The following is a 13,404-nucleotide window of genomic DNA, read 5'->3' on the forward strand; positions in this document are numbered from 1 at the left end:
TACCTCATGGAATATGAAATATACAATATTCATTATCTGTTTTAGAATCATGAATGTACCATTTTACGTGATCTGTTTTAAGGAATAAAGATGTACAATTTTGCATTATCTGTTTTCAGGTGTAAGATTTAAAGAAACACTTTTACATAATAATTTTTTCAAAGCAAAGAATAAGGAACATGAGATTTTGAGGTCTGTGTGATGTTTTTTTTTTACGAATAAGGAATGTTGCATTTTATGTGATCTGTTTTCAGGAGTAAGGAATATACACTTCAGTTTTACATGATCGTTTTCAGGAAAAAGGAATACACAGTTTAACATATTTTGTTTTTATAAGAAATCTTACATGATATTCTTTCAGGGTAAGGACTAAAATATTTTGTATGATCTGTTTTCAGGAGTAAGAACTAACGAATTTTGTATGATCTATTTTCAGGAGTAAGGAATAAGGAATTTTGTGTGATCTGTTTTCAGGAGTAAGGAATAAAGAATTTTGTGTGATCTGTTTTCAGGAGTAAGGAATAAGGAATTTTGTATGATCTGTTTTTTAGAAATAAGAACTAAGGACATTTTTGTAATCTGTTTTCAGGAGTAAAGATGACGGAGCGTTTGACAACCAGTCTGCTTCGATCATCAAACTGAACACGAACACGATTCTGTATCTGCGTGAAGTGAACCGCTATCTGGCACTCGTCTGCATACTGCGAGAAGACAGTTTTAAAAAACAAGGTACTTGTCACCAATCAAAAAACTGCTTACATTTAAATACTAACAGTGCTTACGAAACAATTTTTCCAAGAAGACAGTAAAAAACAGTGGTACTTATCAGGCAAAACACTGGCCATTAGATACTCACGGTAACGGCAGGTTTCCGAAACGATTGTTTCCACAGAAGACAGTTTTAAAAAACAAGGTACTTATCACCAATCAAAACACTGCTTACATTTAGACTCTAACAGTGGTAGTCAGGCAGGCCCTTAGATTTCACGGAAACGATGGTTTCCACAGTACCGTGTGGATAAAATCACGGAACCGAACGTTCGTTTTAATTGATTATTATGTTGAGTACGACTATTCAACGAAAATAATATATATATATAAATAATTAGTTTTAAAAAACAGTTTCCGATGGGTTCCCATTATCACAAGGCACGGAACGGAAAAAGTGTTTCCCACGAAATTTAAAATCCTATGGCCTGTCATAGTCGATCACGGTTAGCTATGGCACTTGCCATTTTTGTCAGTAACGAACTTTAAAAACAATTGGCGATTTTTATTTTTATTTGACAAAATAGTTTTTGTCATAATTTATATTTTGTTACAAAATAACTGGGTTTCTGTAAAAAAGAATTATTTAATAGATAATTTGGTGAAATGTTCTACCTGTTCAGAGCTAGACCTGTCACTGGTAGTAGTGATGGTGATAATGGTGATGGTGGTAATCAAATTGCCATTTTAGCAAAATTCTGTATTTCCGAGATCCTAGATTCTGGGTGAGAAGCGTAAGATGAGATTGAATTCCATAATATCTTCTTCTTCTTCTGTGTTCGACCGGCCTCGGTGGCGTCGTGGCAGGCCATCGGTCTACAGGCTGGTAGGTACTGGGTTCGGATCCCAGTCGAGGCATGGGATTTTTAATCGAGATACCGACTCCAAACCCTGAGTGAGTGCTCCGTAAGGCTCAATGGGTAGGTGTAAACCACTTGCACCGACCAGTGATCCATAACTGGTTCAACAAAGGCCATGGTTTGTGCTATCCTGCCTGTGGGAAGCGGAAATAAAAGATCCCTTGCTGCCTGTCGTAAAAAGAGTAGCCTATGTGGCGACAGCGGGTTTCCTCTAAAAACAGTGTCAGAATGACCATATGTTTGACGTCCAATAGCCGATGATAAGATAAAAAAATCAATGTGCTCTAGCGGCGTCGTTAAATAAAACAAACTTTCCTTCTTCTGTGTTCAAGCTATAGTTGATCATGCTTTAGATTAGGAGTCCGATTGTGGTGATAAAAAACACTATTTCTGTCAAGTCTTCTTTGGAACCCCAAAGCTTGACAGCCAGTGTTGCTCCGATCGGCCAGTGCTTTATCCTGCCTTCATTGTAGAGGGGGCAGAATTGCAGGATGTGCTCTGGGGACTGTGGTCCTGTTTGACATGGACATTCATCAGTGTCTGCCACCATAATATTTACATCATATCATTTTTATAATTCCATCAATATCTTTCTTTTTTTTTTTTTCTTTTTTTTTTTTAATCCCCAAATTCAATGTTTGATGCATCAGGCCTTGACACCAGCATTGTTAATGGTAGCCCTATAATTTCAGTAAAAAGAAAAAAAAGTAATAAAAAAAAAAAATACCCAGACAAATAAAATCAATTCATATTGAAAAAAAGAGAAACTCACACATGAACATTAGCTCACACAAAACGATTTCTGCATGGGCAAAAACTACTCAACTCATAATATTGCTGATTTCATTCATTTAGTTTACTCAGAATTTCTGTAAATTTGACACTTGAGAGCAATTGCTCTCCTACATGATTTCAAGAGAGGAGTTTATTGCTCACCAATGCTTTTCAAATCATAAGTATTGGAATTGGTTCATCGTTTCATTTTAGTAGTCCATTATTTTCAATTGTGTTAAGTTCTAATTATAGCCGTCTTGGTTCTTGTCAATTAGCTGTTAATTACATAGTTTGGTGGATAGTTAGTTTTATTTGGGAGTTTCCCAGCCCTATTAGTTCTCTATGACTGGTATACATCAAAGACTATTGTGTGTGCATGTCTGTTTTGGTCACAATTGTATGTAATATAAGATAACTCTTGCTACTAATTCATAGGAAGACGGGTCATAGCCCAGTGGTAATACTCACTAGATGTGCAGTCAGTCTGGGATCGATCCCCGTCGGTGGGCCCATTGAACTATTTCTCGTTCCAGCCAGTGCACCACGACTGGTATATCAAAGGCTGTGGTATGTGCTATACTGCCTGTGGAATGGTGCATATAAAAGATCCTTTGTTACTAATGGGAAAATGTAGCGGGTTTTCTCTCTAAGACTGTCAAAATGACCATATGTTTGACATCCAATAGCTAATGATTAATAAATCAATGTGCTCTAGTGGTGTCGTTAAATAAAATAAACTTTTACTTTTAACTTTACTTGATATGAGTAGCTTATGTGTAGACAGTAATTTTCTTCCTTGATATTGTTGACCAAGTGAGGCAAGTGCCTTGTAGCTGACACTTAATAACCACCAATTAACAGTGTTCGAGATTAACGGTATCCCGATATCCCGGGGATACCAGAATTTAATTTTGGATACCAGACTTCAAGAACCCAGTATCCCACTGGGATGCCATATAATACAAAATTCTCAGGTGGGATACCAGATTTTGGAATGTTAGTATCCAATTGGGATACTGGCCAAGAAATTTAATCTCGAATACCAATTAAGCAATATACAGGAGTGTTATTAAACAAAATCTGCTTTTCTTGTTAAATGTAGCTTCCTTCTATTTGCAGGTTTAATAGACTACAACGTGCATTGTTTTCGAAATGCCATACAAGAAGTGTTTAGCATCAAAAAGAACAATTTACCAGCTTCTACATTAAACTCAACCAATTCAGAACTTATTCATTCCAACGGAATTGTAGAACAAAAATGATGACGGTTACATGTTGTAGGAAAGACCAAAAGATGACAAACAGTTCTTATTGGTTATCTGACTGGTTCTTCAGAGACGTCATTCTAATTGACTAACTGCAAGAAACAATAATTCTGGTTGGCTGAATTAAAGAAGTTAACTGCAAGAAAAATAATTCTGGTTGGCTGAAATAAAGGAGCTACTTCTGGATTGGTTATTTGATATATCCGTTTTGTAATATGGATCCTGATTGGTTGAATTATGAACTCTGACGTGGCAGGATTCTTTGGAATGTGTTCACTTTTGTAAAAATTGGTCTTGATTTGTTGAATTACCAACTGATAAGTAGCAAACTAATTGGATGGAAGATGCAAATATTGTTTATGTATATTCTTAATGAAAGAACTACAGCCTATAATGTTATAATGTAGCACGCTGATTGGATGGAAGATGTTAATTTGGTTTTGTAAATTCTAATTGGATGGACTACGAACTATGAAGCAGCTAGCTGAATGGTTTTGAATTTTGTTACGATCTTCTTGTTAAAGCTGTCTTAAAGAAGAATCACAGACAGTGGAATTTGGCAAGATAATGTTTTCTTGATGACTTAATTTATTTTGACTAATCATGTAAAATTCTGTCTGTTGACTTAATAAATTGTTTTTGGTGCCAAATTATGTATTCTATGGCACATAATATCTATATATGAGTTATGGTATAGTCACAACACAGATAATAATAAACAATTATAGTTAATGTATTAATGTGACATGTTATCATTCTTGTAGCTCGAGTCACTTCTAGCCCTCCCCTTATTGATATGTTGTAGGGGAGGGCTAAAGAGGACTATGTGTAATACTTCGGCAATTGTTGACGACCTAAATCTGATGCCACAGAACTTCAGTTTGATTATTCTCGAGTCCAGTCATGACATTAAAACTTGCGTGTTGTTACCCAGTACATCTGGGTATGGTGCCATACCAATTTTACCCTCTGGCAGAAACCCTGATTTAGTTATTATGTCTCTGTCAATAATGACAAGAAAAACATGGTTATTTTTACACTACGCGACATCGTTGCGTATCCGCTCCAAAAGCCATACCGCGAGGATATATATGCCAGTATTTTGGATGTTCACTATGAATTATTTAAACATTAGTATCACAAATTTATTTTAATCCTTTGATAGTCTTTTACCTGTAGGTCTCCGTAAACCTAAGTCTTTCATATATTCAGAATGGATGTAGTATTTACAATGTAATAATGATGCTTAGGTAAAAAAAATTATGTAGTTTTGCTTTTATGTAATATTTTCTTTGCCAAAGTTATTTTCATGAAATTTTACCATCCAGAGTAAGCTTGTACAAACGACATCTGGTGGGAGGGCACAGTCTCTAGTGGAGGTGGATGGTGGGGTACAAGCCAAATTTGTATCTGTATTTAGAAAGAAATAAATGTTTTATTTAACGACACACTCAACATTCATGGTCTACTCTTTTTCGATTAGCAGCAAGGGATCTTTTATATGCACCATCCCACAGACAGGGTAGTACATGCCGTGACCTTTGATATACCAGTTGTGGTGCACTGGCTGGAGTGAGAAATAGCCCAATGGGCACACCGACGGGGATCGATCCCAGACCAAACGTGCATCAAGCGAGCGCTGGAATGAGAAATGGCGCAATGGGGCCATCGACGGGGATCGAACTCACATTTTTTAACATGCATTAAGGTGAATGTCTTATAGATGTAACTGTGAGTGACACTGAATACATTTATGGAATGCGACGCACATAATTCTTTTACATATTCATTCATTTCAGCTTATTTTCATACTTTTGTTTCAGCAGTTCAAAGGAACAGTTTCTATAGTAACACTGGAATTTAATATATTTTTTAAATTAATAAATCAATGAAACTTAATTAAATTTTAATCTTTCTGTGCCAAAACTGTTTTTATGCAAATGTTTATGCTTTTTTAACAGTCCTGTTTAATTAATCTGGTATGTTAAATTAAATTTATAAAGCTACAAATAAAAATAAATTGAATGATGTGGCAAAATATAGTTAATACATTACACTACAACTTTCAGATTTCATCGGGATTATTTTATACTAAACTATTAAAGTTTGTTTTGTTTAATGACACCACCAGAGCACATTGATTTATTTAATCATTGGCTATTGGATGTCAAACAATCTTAAATACAGTAAGCTAATCAAAACAAAGTAAAGTTTGTTTTGTTTAACGACACCACTAGAGCACATTGATATGTTAATTATCGGCTATTGGATGTCAAACATTTGGTTATTGTGACTCATAGTCAATAGAGGAAACTCACTACATTTTCTAAATGCAGCAAGGGATCTTTTATATGCACTTTCTTACAGACAGGAAAGCACATACCACAGCCTTTGACCAGTTGTTGTGCACTGGTTGGAACGAGAAGAAACCCAATCAGTTGAACGAATCCACCAACGTGGTTCGATCCTGCGGTGCAAGTACCTCAAGCGAGCGCTCAACCAACTGAACTAAATCCCATCCCCCTAATCAAAACAATGCTATAACTGTTTAGTATTGTAACTAAAACATGTCTGTAACAAAGCACGCCTCTCACTTTTAACATTTAACAGTCACGTACTTGGAGAATACTCAACTCGCTATGAGGCAATACCGTTCAAAGCACGCCTCTCACTTTTAACATATAACAGTCACGTACTTGGAGAATACTCAACTCGCTATGAGGCAGTACCGTTCAAAGCACGCCTCTCACTTTTAACATTTAACAGTCACGTACTTGGAGAATACTCAACTCGCTATGAGGCAATACCGTTCAAAGCACGCCTCTCACTTTTAACATATAACAGTCACGTACTTGGAGAATACTCAACTCGCTGTGAGGCAATACCGTTCAAAGCACGCCTCTCACTTTTAACATTTAACAGTCACGTACTTAGAGAATACTCAACTCGCTATGAGGCAATACCGTTCAAAGCATGCCTCTCACTTTTAACATTTAACAGTCATGTACTTAGAGAATACTCAACTCGCTATGAGGCAATACACCAAATTAACTGCCTATATTGAAGCACTGTTTATGACGTCATAACGTATCTCGAGGGGAAAGATTTTTTTTCTTCTTTCCTTAGGGAAAGATCACTTTTCTTTTCCCACATTTATATGAACAATAAATGTACACGTGCAGTCATATCAGCATAAAATGATATCACACCTCTTTGTGTCAGTCACTCCAGCCAGTGCTCCACAACTGGTTTAACAAAGGCCGTGGTATGTACTACTCTGTCTGTGGGATGGTGCATATAAAATATCCCTTGCTTCGAATCGAAAAGAGTAGCCCATGAAGTGGCGACAGCGGGTTTCCTCTCTCAATATCTGTGTGGTCCATAACCATAAATCCGACGCCATATAACCATAAATAAAATGTGTTGAGTGTGTTGTTAAATAAAACATTTCCTTTCCTTAGGGAAAGATTACTTTTCTTTCCCCACTTCTCTCTGTCCATATGGACCGGCCTCGTGGTTAGGTCTACAGGCTGGTAGGTACTGGGTTCGGATCCCAGTCGAGGCATGGGATTTTTAATCCAGATACCGACTCCAAACCCTGAGTGAGTGCTCCGCAAGGCTCAATGGGTAGGTGTAAACCACTTGCACCGACCAGTGTTCCATAACTGGTCCAACAAAGGCCATGGTTGGTGCTATCCTGCCTGTGGGAAACGCAAATAAAAGATCCCTTGCTGGCTGTCGTAAAAGAGTAGCCTATGTGGCGACAGTGGGTTTCCTCTAAAAAAAACAGTGTCAGAATGACCATATGTTTGATGTCTAATAGCCGATGATAAGATAAAAAAAACTCAATGTGCTCTAGTAGCGTCGTTAAATAAAACACTTTACTGTCCATATGGGTAATAAATGAAGAGTTTGGGCGCAAAACGCGATATATCCATTTTTCATTTTTATTAAAAATGTTTTTTTTAATTGCCGTATATCGCATTTAAAAATTTTTTAAACCCGGGATTTACCCAATACAATTTCATCAGGATCAATCACGTTTTGCAGCAAACCAGTGGGCCTACGATTAGCCCTTACTGACATACAATAATGGCTTTAACTAAAAACTAGAAAGAAAATGGTTTATATCTCGTTTTGCGCCTGAACTCTTCAAATGTATATGTGCAGTAATAACAGCTTAAAATAATATCACACCTCTTTATGTCAGTTGCCAATCAGTTGTGTCAGTTTTGAACTGATTATGACATTGATTATAATGTAACATGAATTTGGAAGATTTTTTTTTTTAATGTGGTTGACTGAAAAGGTGGGTTTTTTCAGTCCATTATTACCAAGTATGAAACATAGATGTGCATATGAAACTTTACTTGTATAATTCAGGAAATTGTATTTCAGGAGATCTAGTTTTCAAAAGTTTACAGAAAACGTTTACCCCCAAACCCCCTAGAAACTTGTATCATATGAAGCCATTTTCTTTAATCTAGCCTAATTATCCCAGGTACAAGAAGCCACTCTACAAACCCACCCTAATCAATAAGTTTAACAAGTCCCCCTGCCTACTATGATGCCACTTTCTTTTAATTTAACCACATTCAGTACTCTGCAAACCCATACATTTTGCTATATTAAAATTGTGACCTTTTTCCTGTGATTTTTATTTTTTCCTATACTAAATTGTTACTTTTTTTTTTCTGTGATATTTTTCAGCCACCCCCCCCCTGGCCCCCCCCCCCCCCCCACTCAACCAGGGTCAGCAAATAAAAGTAGTTTATTCAAAGAAAATAAGAAAAACAGTTAAGACAAATGTACACATTAAGGTATCACTGTCTGGTTTGTAAATCATATTGATGCCACAATTATTTTATTAGAAGATGTATAGGTTTAAGTAATGGTTTCTTTTTATTGATTTAAGATAATAATATATATTACCTTAAATAAAATTTTATCATTAAGTCCGTTTGGTGTTATTGTTTGTAATTATTATATTCTCTTATAAGTTGATTTTCATCAGTTTGATAACTGCTCATTTGCATAAAATGAGAAATCTGAAATGGAATGATAACCGACATTAAAGTGGATGTTAATTATTGTTGTTTTTGGTAACCATAGAGGATAAATGAAGGAAATGTTTTTATTTTATGACAACTGAACACATTTTATTTACGGTTATATGGCGTTGGACATATGGTTAAGGACCACACAGATATTGAGAGAGAGGAAACCCACTGTCGCCACTTCATGGGCTACTCTTTTTTCGATTAGCAGGAAGGGATCTTTTATATGCACCATTCCATAGACAGGATAGCACATACCACGGCCTTTGATCTGGAGTGAGAAATAGCCCAATGAGCCGACAGGAATCGATCCCAGACCGACCGCGAATTAAGCGAACGCTTTACCACTGGGCTACATCCTGCCCCCAGCCTGATATCCTATTGGGTTATTTCTAGTTCCAGCCAGTGCACTACGACTGGTATATCATAAAGAATATTACATTAATTGACGTTGGATACCATTTCTTACACAAAGGGTTGGGACGTAGCCTGATGTCCTATTGAGTTATTTCTAGTTCCAGCCAGTGCACTACGACTGGTATATCATAAAGAATATTACATTAATTGACGTTGGATACCATTTCTTACACAAAGGGTTGGGACGTAGCCTGATGTCCTATTGGGTTATTTCTAGTTCCAGCCAGTGCACTACGACGTATATCATAAAGAATATTACATTAATTGACGTTGGATACCATTTCTTACACAAAGGGTTGGGACGTAGCCTGATGTCCTATTGGGTTATTTCTAGTTCCAGCCAGTGCACTACGACTGGTATATCATAAAGAATATTACATTAATTGTCGTTAGATACCATTTCTTACACAAAGGGTTGGGATGTAGCCTGATGTCCTATTGGGTTATTTCTAGTTCCAGCCAGTGCACTACGACTGGTATATCATAAAGAATATTACATTAATTGTCGTTAGATACCATTTCTTACACAAAGGGTTGGGATGTAGCCTGATGTCCTATTGGGTTATTTCTAGTTCCAGCCAGTGCACTACGACTGGTATATCATAAAGAATATTACATTAATTGACGTTGGATACCAGTTCTTACACAAAGGGTTGGGATGTAGCCTGATGTCCTATTGGGTTATTTCTAGTTCCAGTCAGTGCACTACGACTGGTATATCATAAAGAATATTACATTAATTGACGTTAGATACCATTTCTTACACAAAGGGTTGGGATGTAGCCTGATGTCCTATTGGGTTATTTCTAGTTCCAGCCAGTGCATTACGACTGGTATATCATAAAGAATATTACATTAATTGACGTTGGATACCATTTCTTACACAAAGGGTTGGGATGTAGCCTGATGTCCTATTGGGTTATTTCTAGTTCCAGCCAGTGCACTACGACTGGTATATCATAAAGAATATTACATTAATTGACGTTGGATACCATTTCTTACACAAAGGGTTGGGATGTAGCCTGATGTCCTATTGGGTTATTTCTAGTTCCAGCCAGTGCACTACGACTGGTATATCATAAAGAATATTACATTAATTGACGTTGGATACCAGTTCTTACACAAAGGGTTGGGACGTAGCCTGATGTCCTATTGGGTTATTTCTAGTTCCAGCCAGTGCACTACGACTGGTATATCAAAAGCCGTGGTATGTGCTGTTCTGTCTGTGGGATGTTGCATATAAAAGATCCCCTGCTACTAATAGAAACATGTAGCAGCCTTCATCTCTAAGACTTATCTAAAACATTATGAAATGTTTGAATTTTGACATCCAATAGCTGATGATTAATAAATCAATGTGCTCTAGTGGTGTCATTAAACAAAACAAACTTTAACAATATTATTTGTCAAACATTTAATAATTCCGACACATAGTCTTAAAGGAAACCTGCTACACTTTCCCCACAGACAGGGCAGCACACACCTTGACTTTTGATATACCAGTCGAGAGGCACTGGTTAAGACAGGAACAAAACCCAAATCAGAGAATGGGTCCACCAGGTAGTACTATACCAAATAACTTCCGGCTGGGTCATAGTTTGAGGTGCACCCAACTTTTGATAGAGAAGTGAACACCACAAGTCCTGTGATTGGTTATAAATGTGAGTGTGTTGGTTGTAAAAAATAATAGTTTCATCTGGGTAAAATAAATGTGCAATTTTATTTCATCTAGTACCAATGTGTCAAGTAGCCTTGTGCTTGAAACATGTATGGGGTACCTGTAAAAAAAAGTACTCAAATTTTGTGCGAAACTAGGGTAGTCATAGACGCTACCCGTTATCTCAGAAACGAGCAGATTGACCCCCATTTTTTTCTGATTCACTTTAAGTGTAAGGGGTGGTAGTATTTATATCCGTGGCGTTTATGTCGGTTGATACGTTGCAGGTAGGAGTTTTAGCCGCATATGTTACTATTGTCGTCTATGGGATTTGATTTGGTAGTATACACCCTATAGCACATATTCAGTGCATAATAAAAAATATTATGATTTTGTCATTTTATTTAATTAAACTATACTGGTTGATTAATTAGCCATCACTCGATCATGCAAGTTCACAATGACCTTGACCTTGACAATAATCTCTGTACATGGCTCTGAATGGAGTTTGAATCAAAGTTAGCACTGAAGAAAAGTTGGTTTTGGCCTATAATTCATACTGTAAAGATTTCAATAATTTCTTTTTACATGGTATTTGACTTGCCATATACAACTGCTCTTAAATATGGTATTATATATAGGCAACCTGAACTAAGATTTTAATAGCAATTTATTTTTATATTAAAAATAGCATGTGCCAATAGTGGGTTAATGTCTTTAGTTTCCATTAACATTGTTAATTTTTTATGTATGAAATTCTGAAAACTCAAATTTGTAAAGAAGTTGATTTTTATTGTCATTTTGACATATTTATAGGGTGCTAAGTTATATTTTAGACAAATTTGTAGTTTTATGCAAAATTTAAAGTAAATTTGAAGAAAAACTTTACCAAAAACATAATTAAATTTGTTGTCACTATTGTGCCTTCTGTTCTTATTTGTACATAACAATAAGATTGTTAAACATATACTTAGATCTCCAGATCATTTTTGTTTCTTAATAATCACTTAGTTAGCTCTCATGAAAAGCATTTTGAGTTTATACTAGATTCAGAACCAATTTTTTCAGATTTGATTATCTGCCTTGGATTAAGTTGATAATTTATTTTATTGTTAAAGATGACGGTTACATGTTGTAGGAAAGACCAAAAGATGACAAACAGTTCTTATTGGTTATCTGACTGGTTCTTCAGAGACGTCATTCTAATTGACTAACTGCAAGAAACAATAATTCTGGTTGGCTGAATTAAAGAAGTTAACTGCAAGAAAAATAATTCTGGTTGGCTGAAATAAAGGAGCTACTTCTGGATTGGTTATTTGATATATCCGTTTTGTAATATGGATCCTGATTGGTTGAATTATGAACTCTGACGTGGCAGGATTCTTTGGAATGTGTTCACTTTTGTAAAAATTGGTCTTGATTTGTTGAATTACCAACTGATAAGTAGCAAACTAATTGGATGGAAGATGCAAATATTGTTTATGTATATTCTTAATGAAAGAACTACAGCCTATAATGTTATAATGTAGCACGCTGATTGGATGGAAGATGTTAATTTGGTTTTGTAAATTCTAATTGGATGGACTACGAACTATGAAGCAGCTAGCTGAATGGTTTTGAATTTTGTTACGATCTTCTTGTTAAAGCTGTCTTAAAGAAGAATCACAGACAGTGGAATTTGGCAAGATAATGTTTTCTTGATGACTTAATTTATTTTGACTAATCATGTAAAATTCTGTCTGTTGACTTAATAAATTGTTTTTGGTGCCAAATTATGTATTCTATGGCACATATATCTATATATGAGTTATGGTATAGTCACAACACAGATAATAATAAACAATTATAGTTAATGTATTAATGTGACATGTTATCATTCTTGTAGCTCGAGTCACTTCTAGCTCTCCCCTTATTGATATGTTGTAGGGGAGGGCTAAAGGGGACTGTGTAATACTTCGGCAATTGTTGACGACCTAAATCTGATGCCACAGAACTTCAGTTTGATTATTCTCGAGTCCAGTCATGACATTAAAACTTGCGTGTTGTTACCCAGTACCAGTGCTTTAAAATAAATACTGCATCAAAAAAGTTAGAATATTACAAGATACACAAGTAAACTAAAACTAAAACTAAAATTAAAAATCTCACTATATATTGAACTTGATGTTTATATTTTATATATATATATATATATATATATTAGCAGTGTTTCTGCCAGAATGAAATTTTTGGGTGTGGCGCTATGGAATTTAATGCATCCACTATCAACCGGGGGTATGGGGGGCTTCCCATTAAAAAATTGGTTAAGTTTAGGATTAGGGTTAATGATAAAGAGTAATTAATTTTGTTAAAAGGTTAACTTTAATTTTTTTTTTTTAAATTGCCAAAACATCTGGGTATGGTGCCATACCAATTTTACCCTCTGGCAGAAACCCTGATTTAGTTATTATGTCTCTGTCAATAATGACAAGAAAAACATGGTTATTTTTACACTACGCGACATCGTTGCTTATCCGCACCAAAAGCCATACCGCGAGGATATATATGCCAGTATTTTGGATGTTCACTATGAATTATTTAAACATTAGTATCACAAATTTATTTTA

General features: G+C 35.7%; 1 protein-coding gene across 5 annotated transcripts in view; it reads left to right on the top strand.

The window, feature by feature from the left end:
- LOC121376835 (ras-related GTP-binding protein C-like) overlaps window positions 1–13,163 on the top strand; it is a 34,126-nt gene extending 20,963 nt beyond the window's left edge. For 4 of the 5 annotated variants that reach the window (XM_041504619.1, XM_041504622.1, XM_041504623.1 and 1 more), the window contains 2 exons: window positions 590–729; window positions 3,522–4,403. In XM_041504619.1, the coding sequence (XP_041360553.1) occupies window positions 590–729; window positions 3,522–3,664 (283 nt within the window). In that variant the 3' untranslated portion in view covers window positions 3,665–4,403. Of the gene's footprint in view, window positions 1–589; window positions 730–3,521; window positions 4,404–11,927 lie in introns of those variants that run through there. The other variant, XM_041504620.1, reaches the window with a different exon arrangement.
- The last annotated feature ends 241 nt before the right edge of the window (window positions 13,164–13,404 follow it).

Source organism: Gigantopelta aegis, chromosome 7 (assembly GCF_016097555.1).
Source record: "Gigantopelta aegis isolate Gae_Host chromosome 7, Gae_host_genome, whole genome shotgun sequence".
Classification (NCBI taxonomy): Eukaryota; Metazoa; Mollusca; class Gastropoda; order Neomphalida; family Peltospiridae; genus Gigantopelta; species Gigantopelta aegis.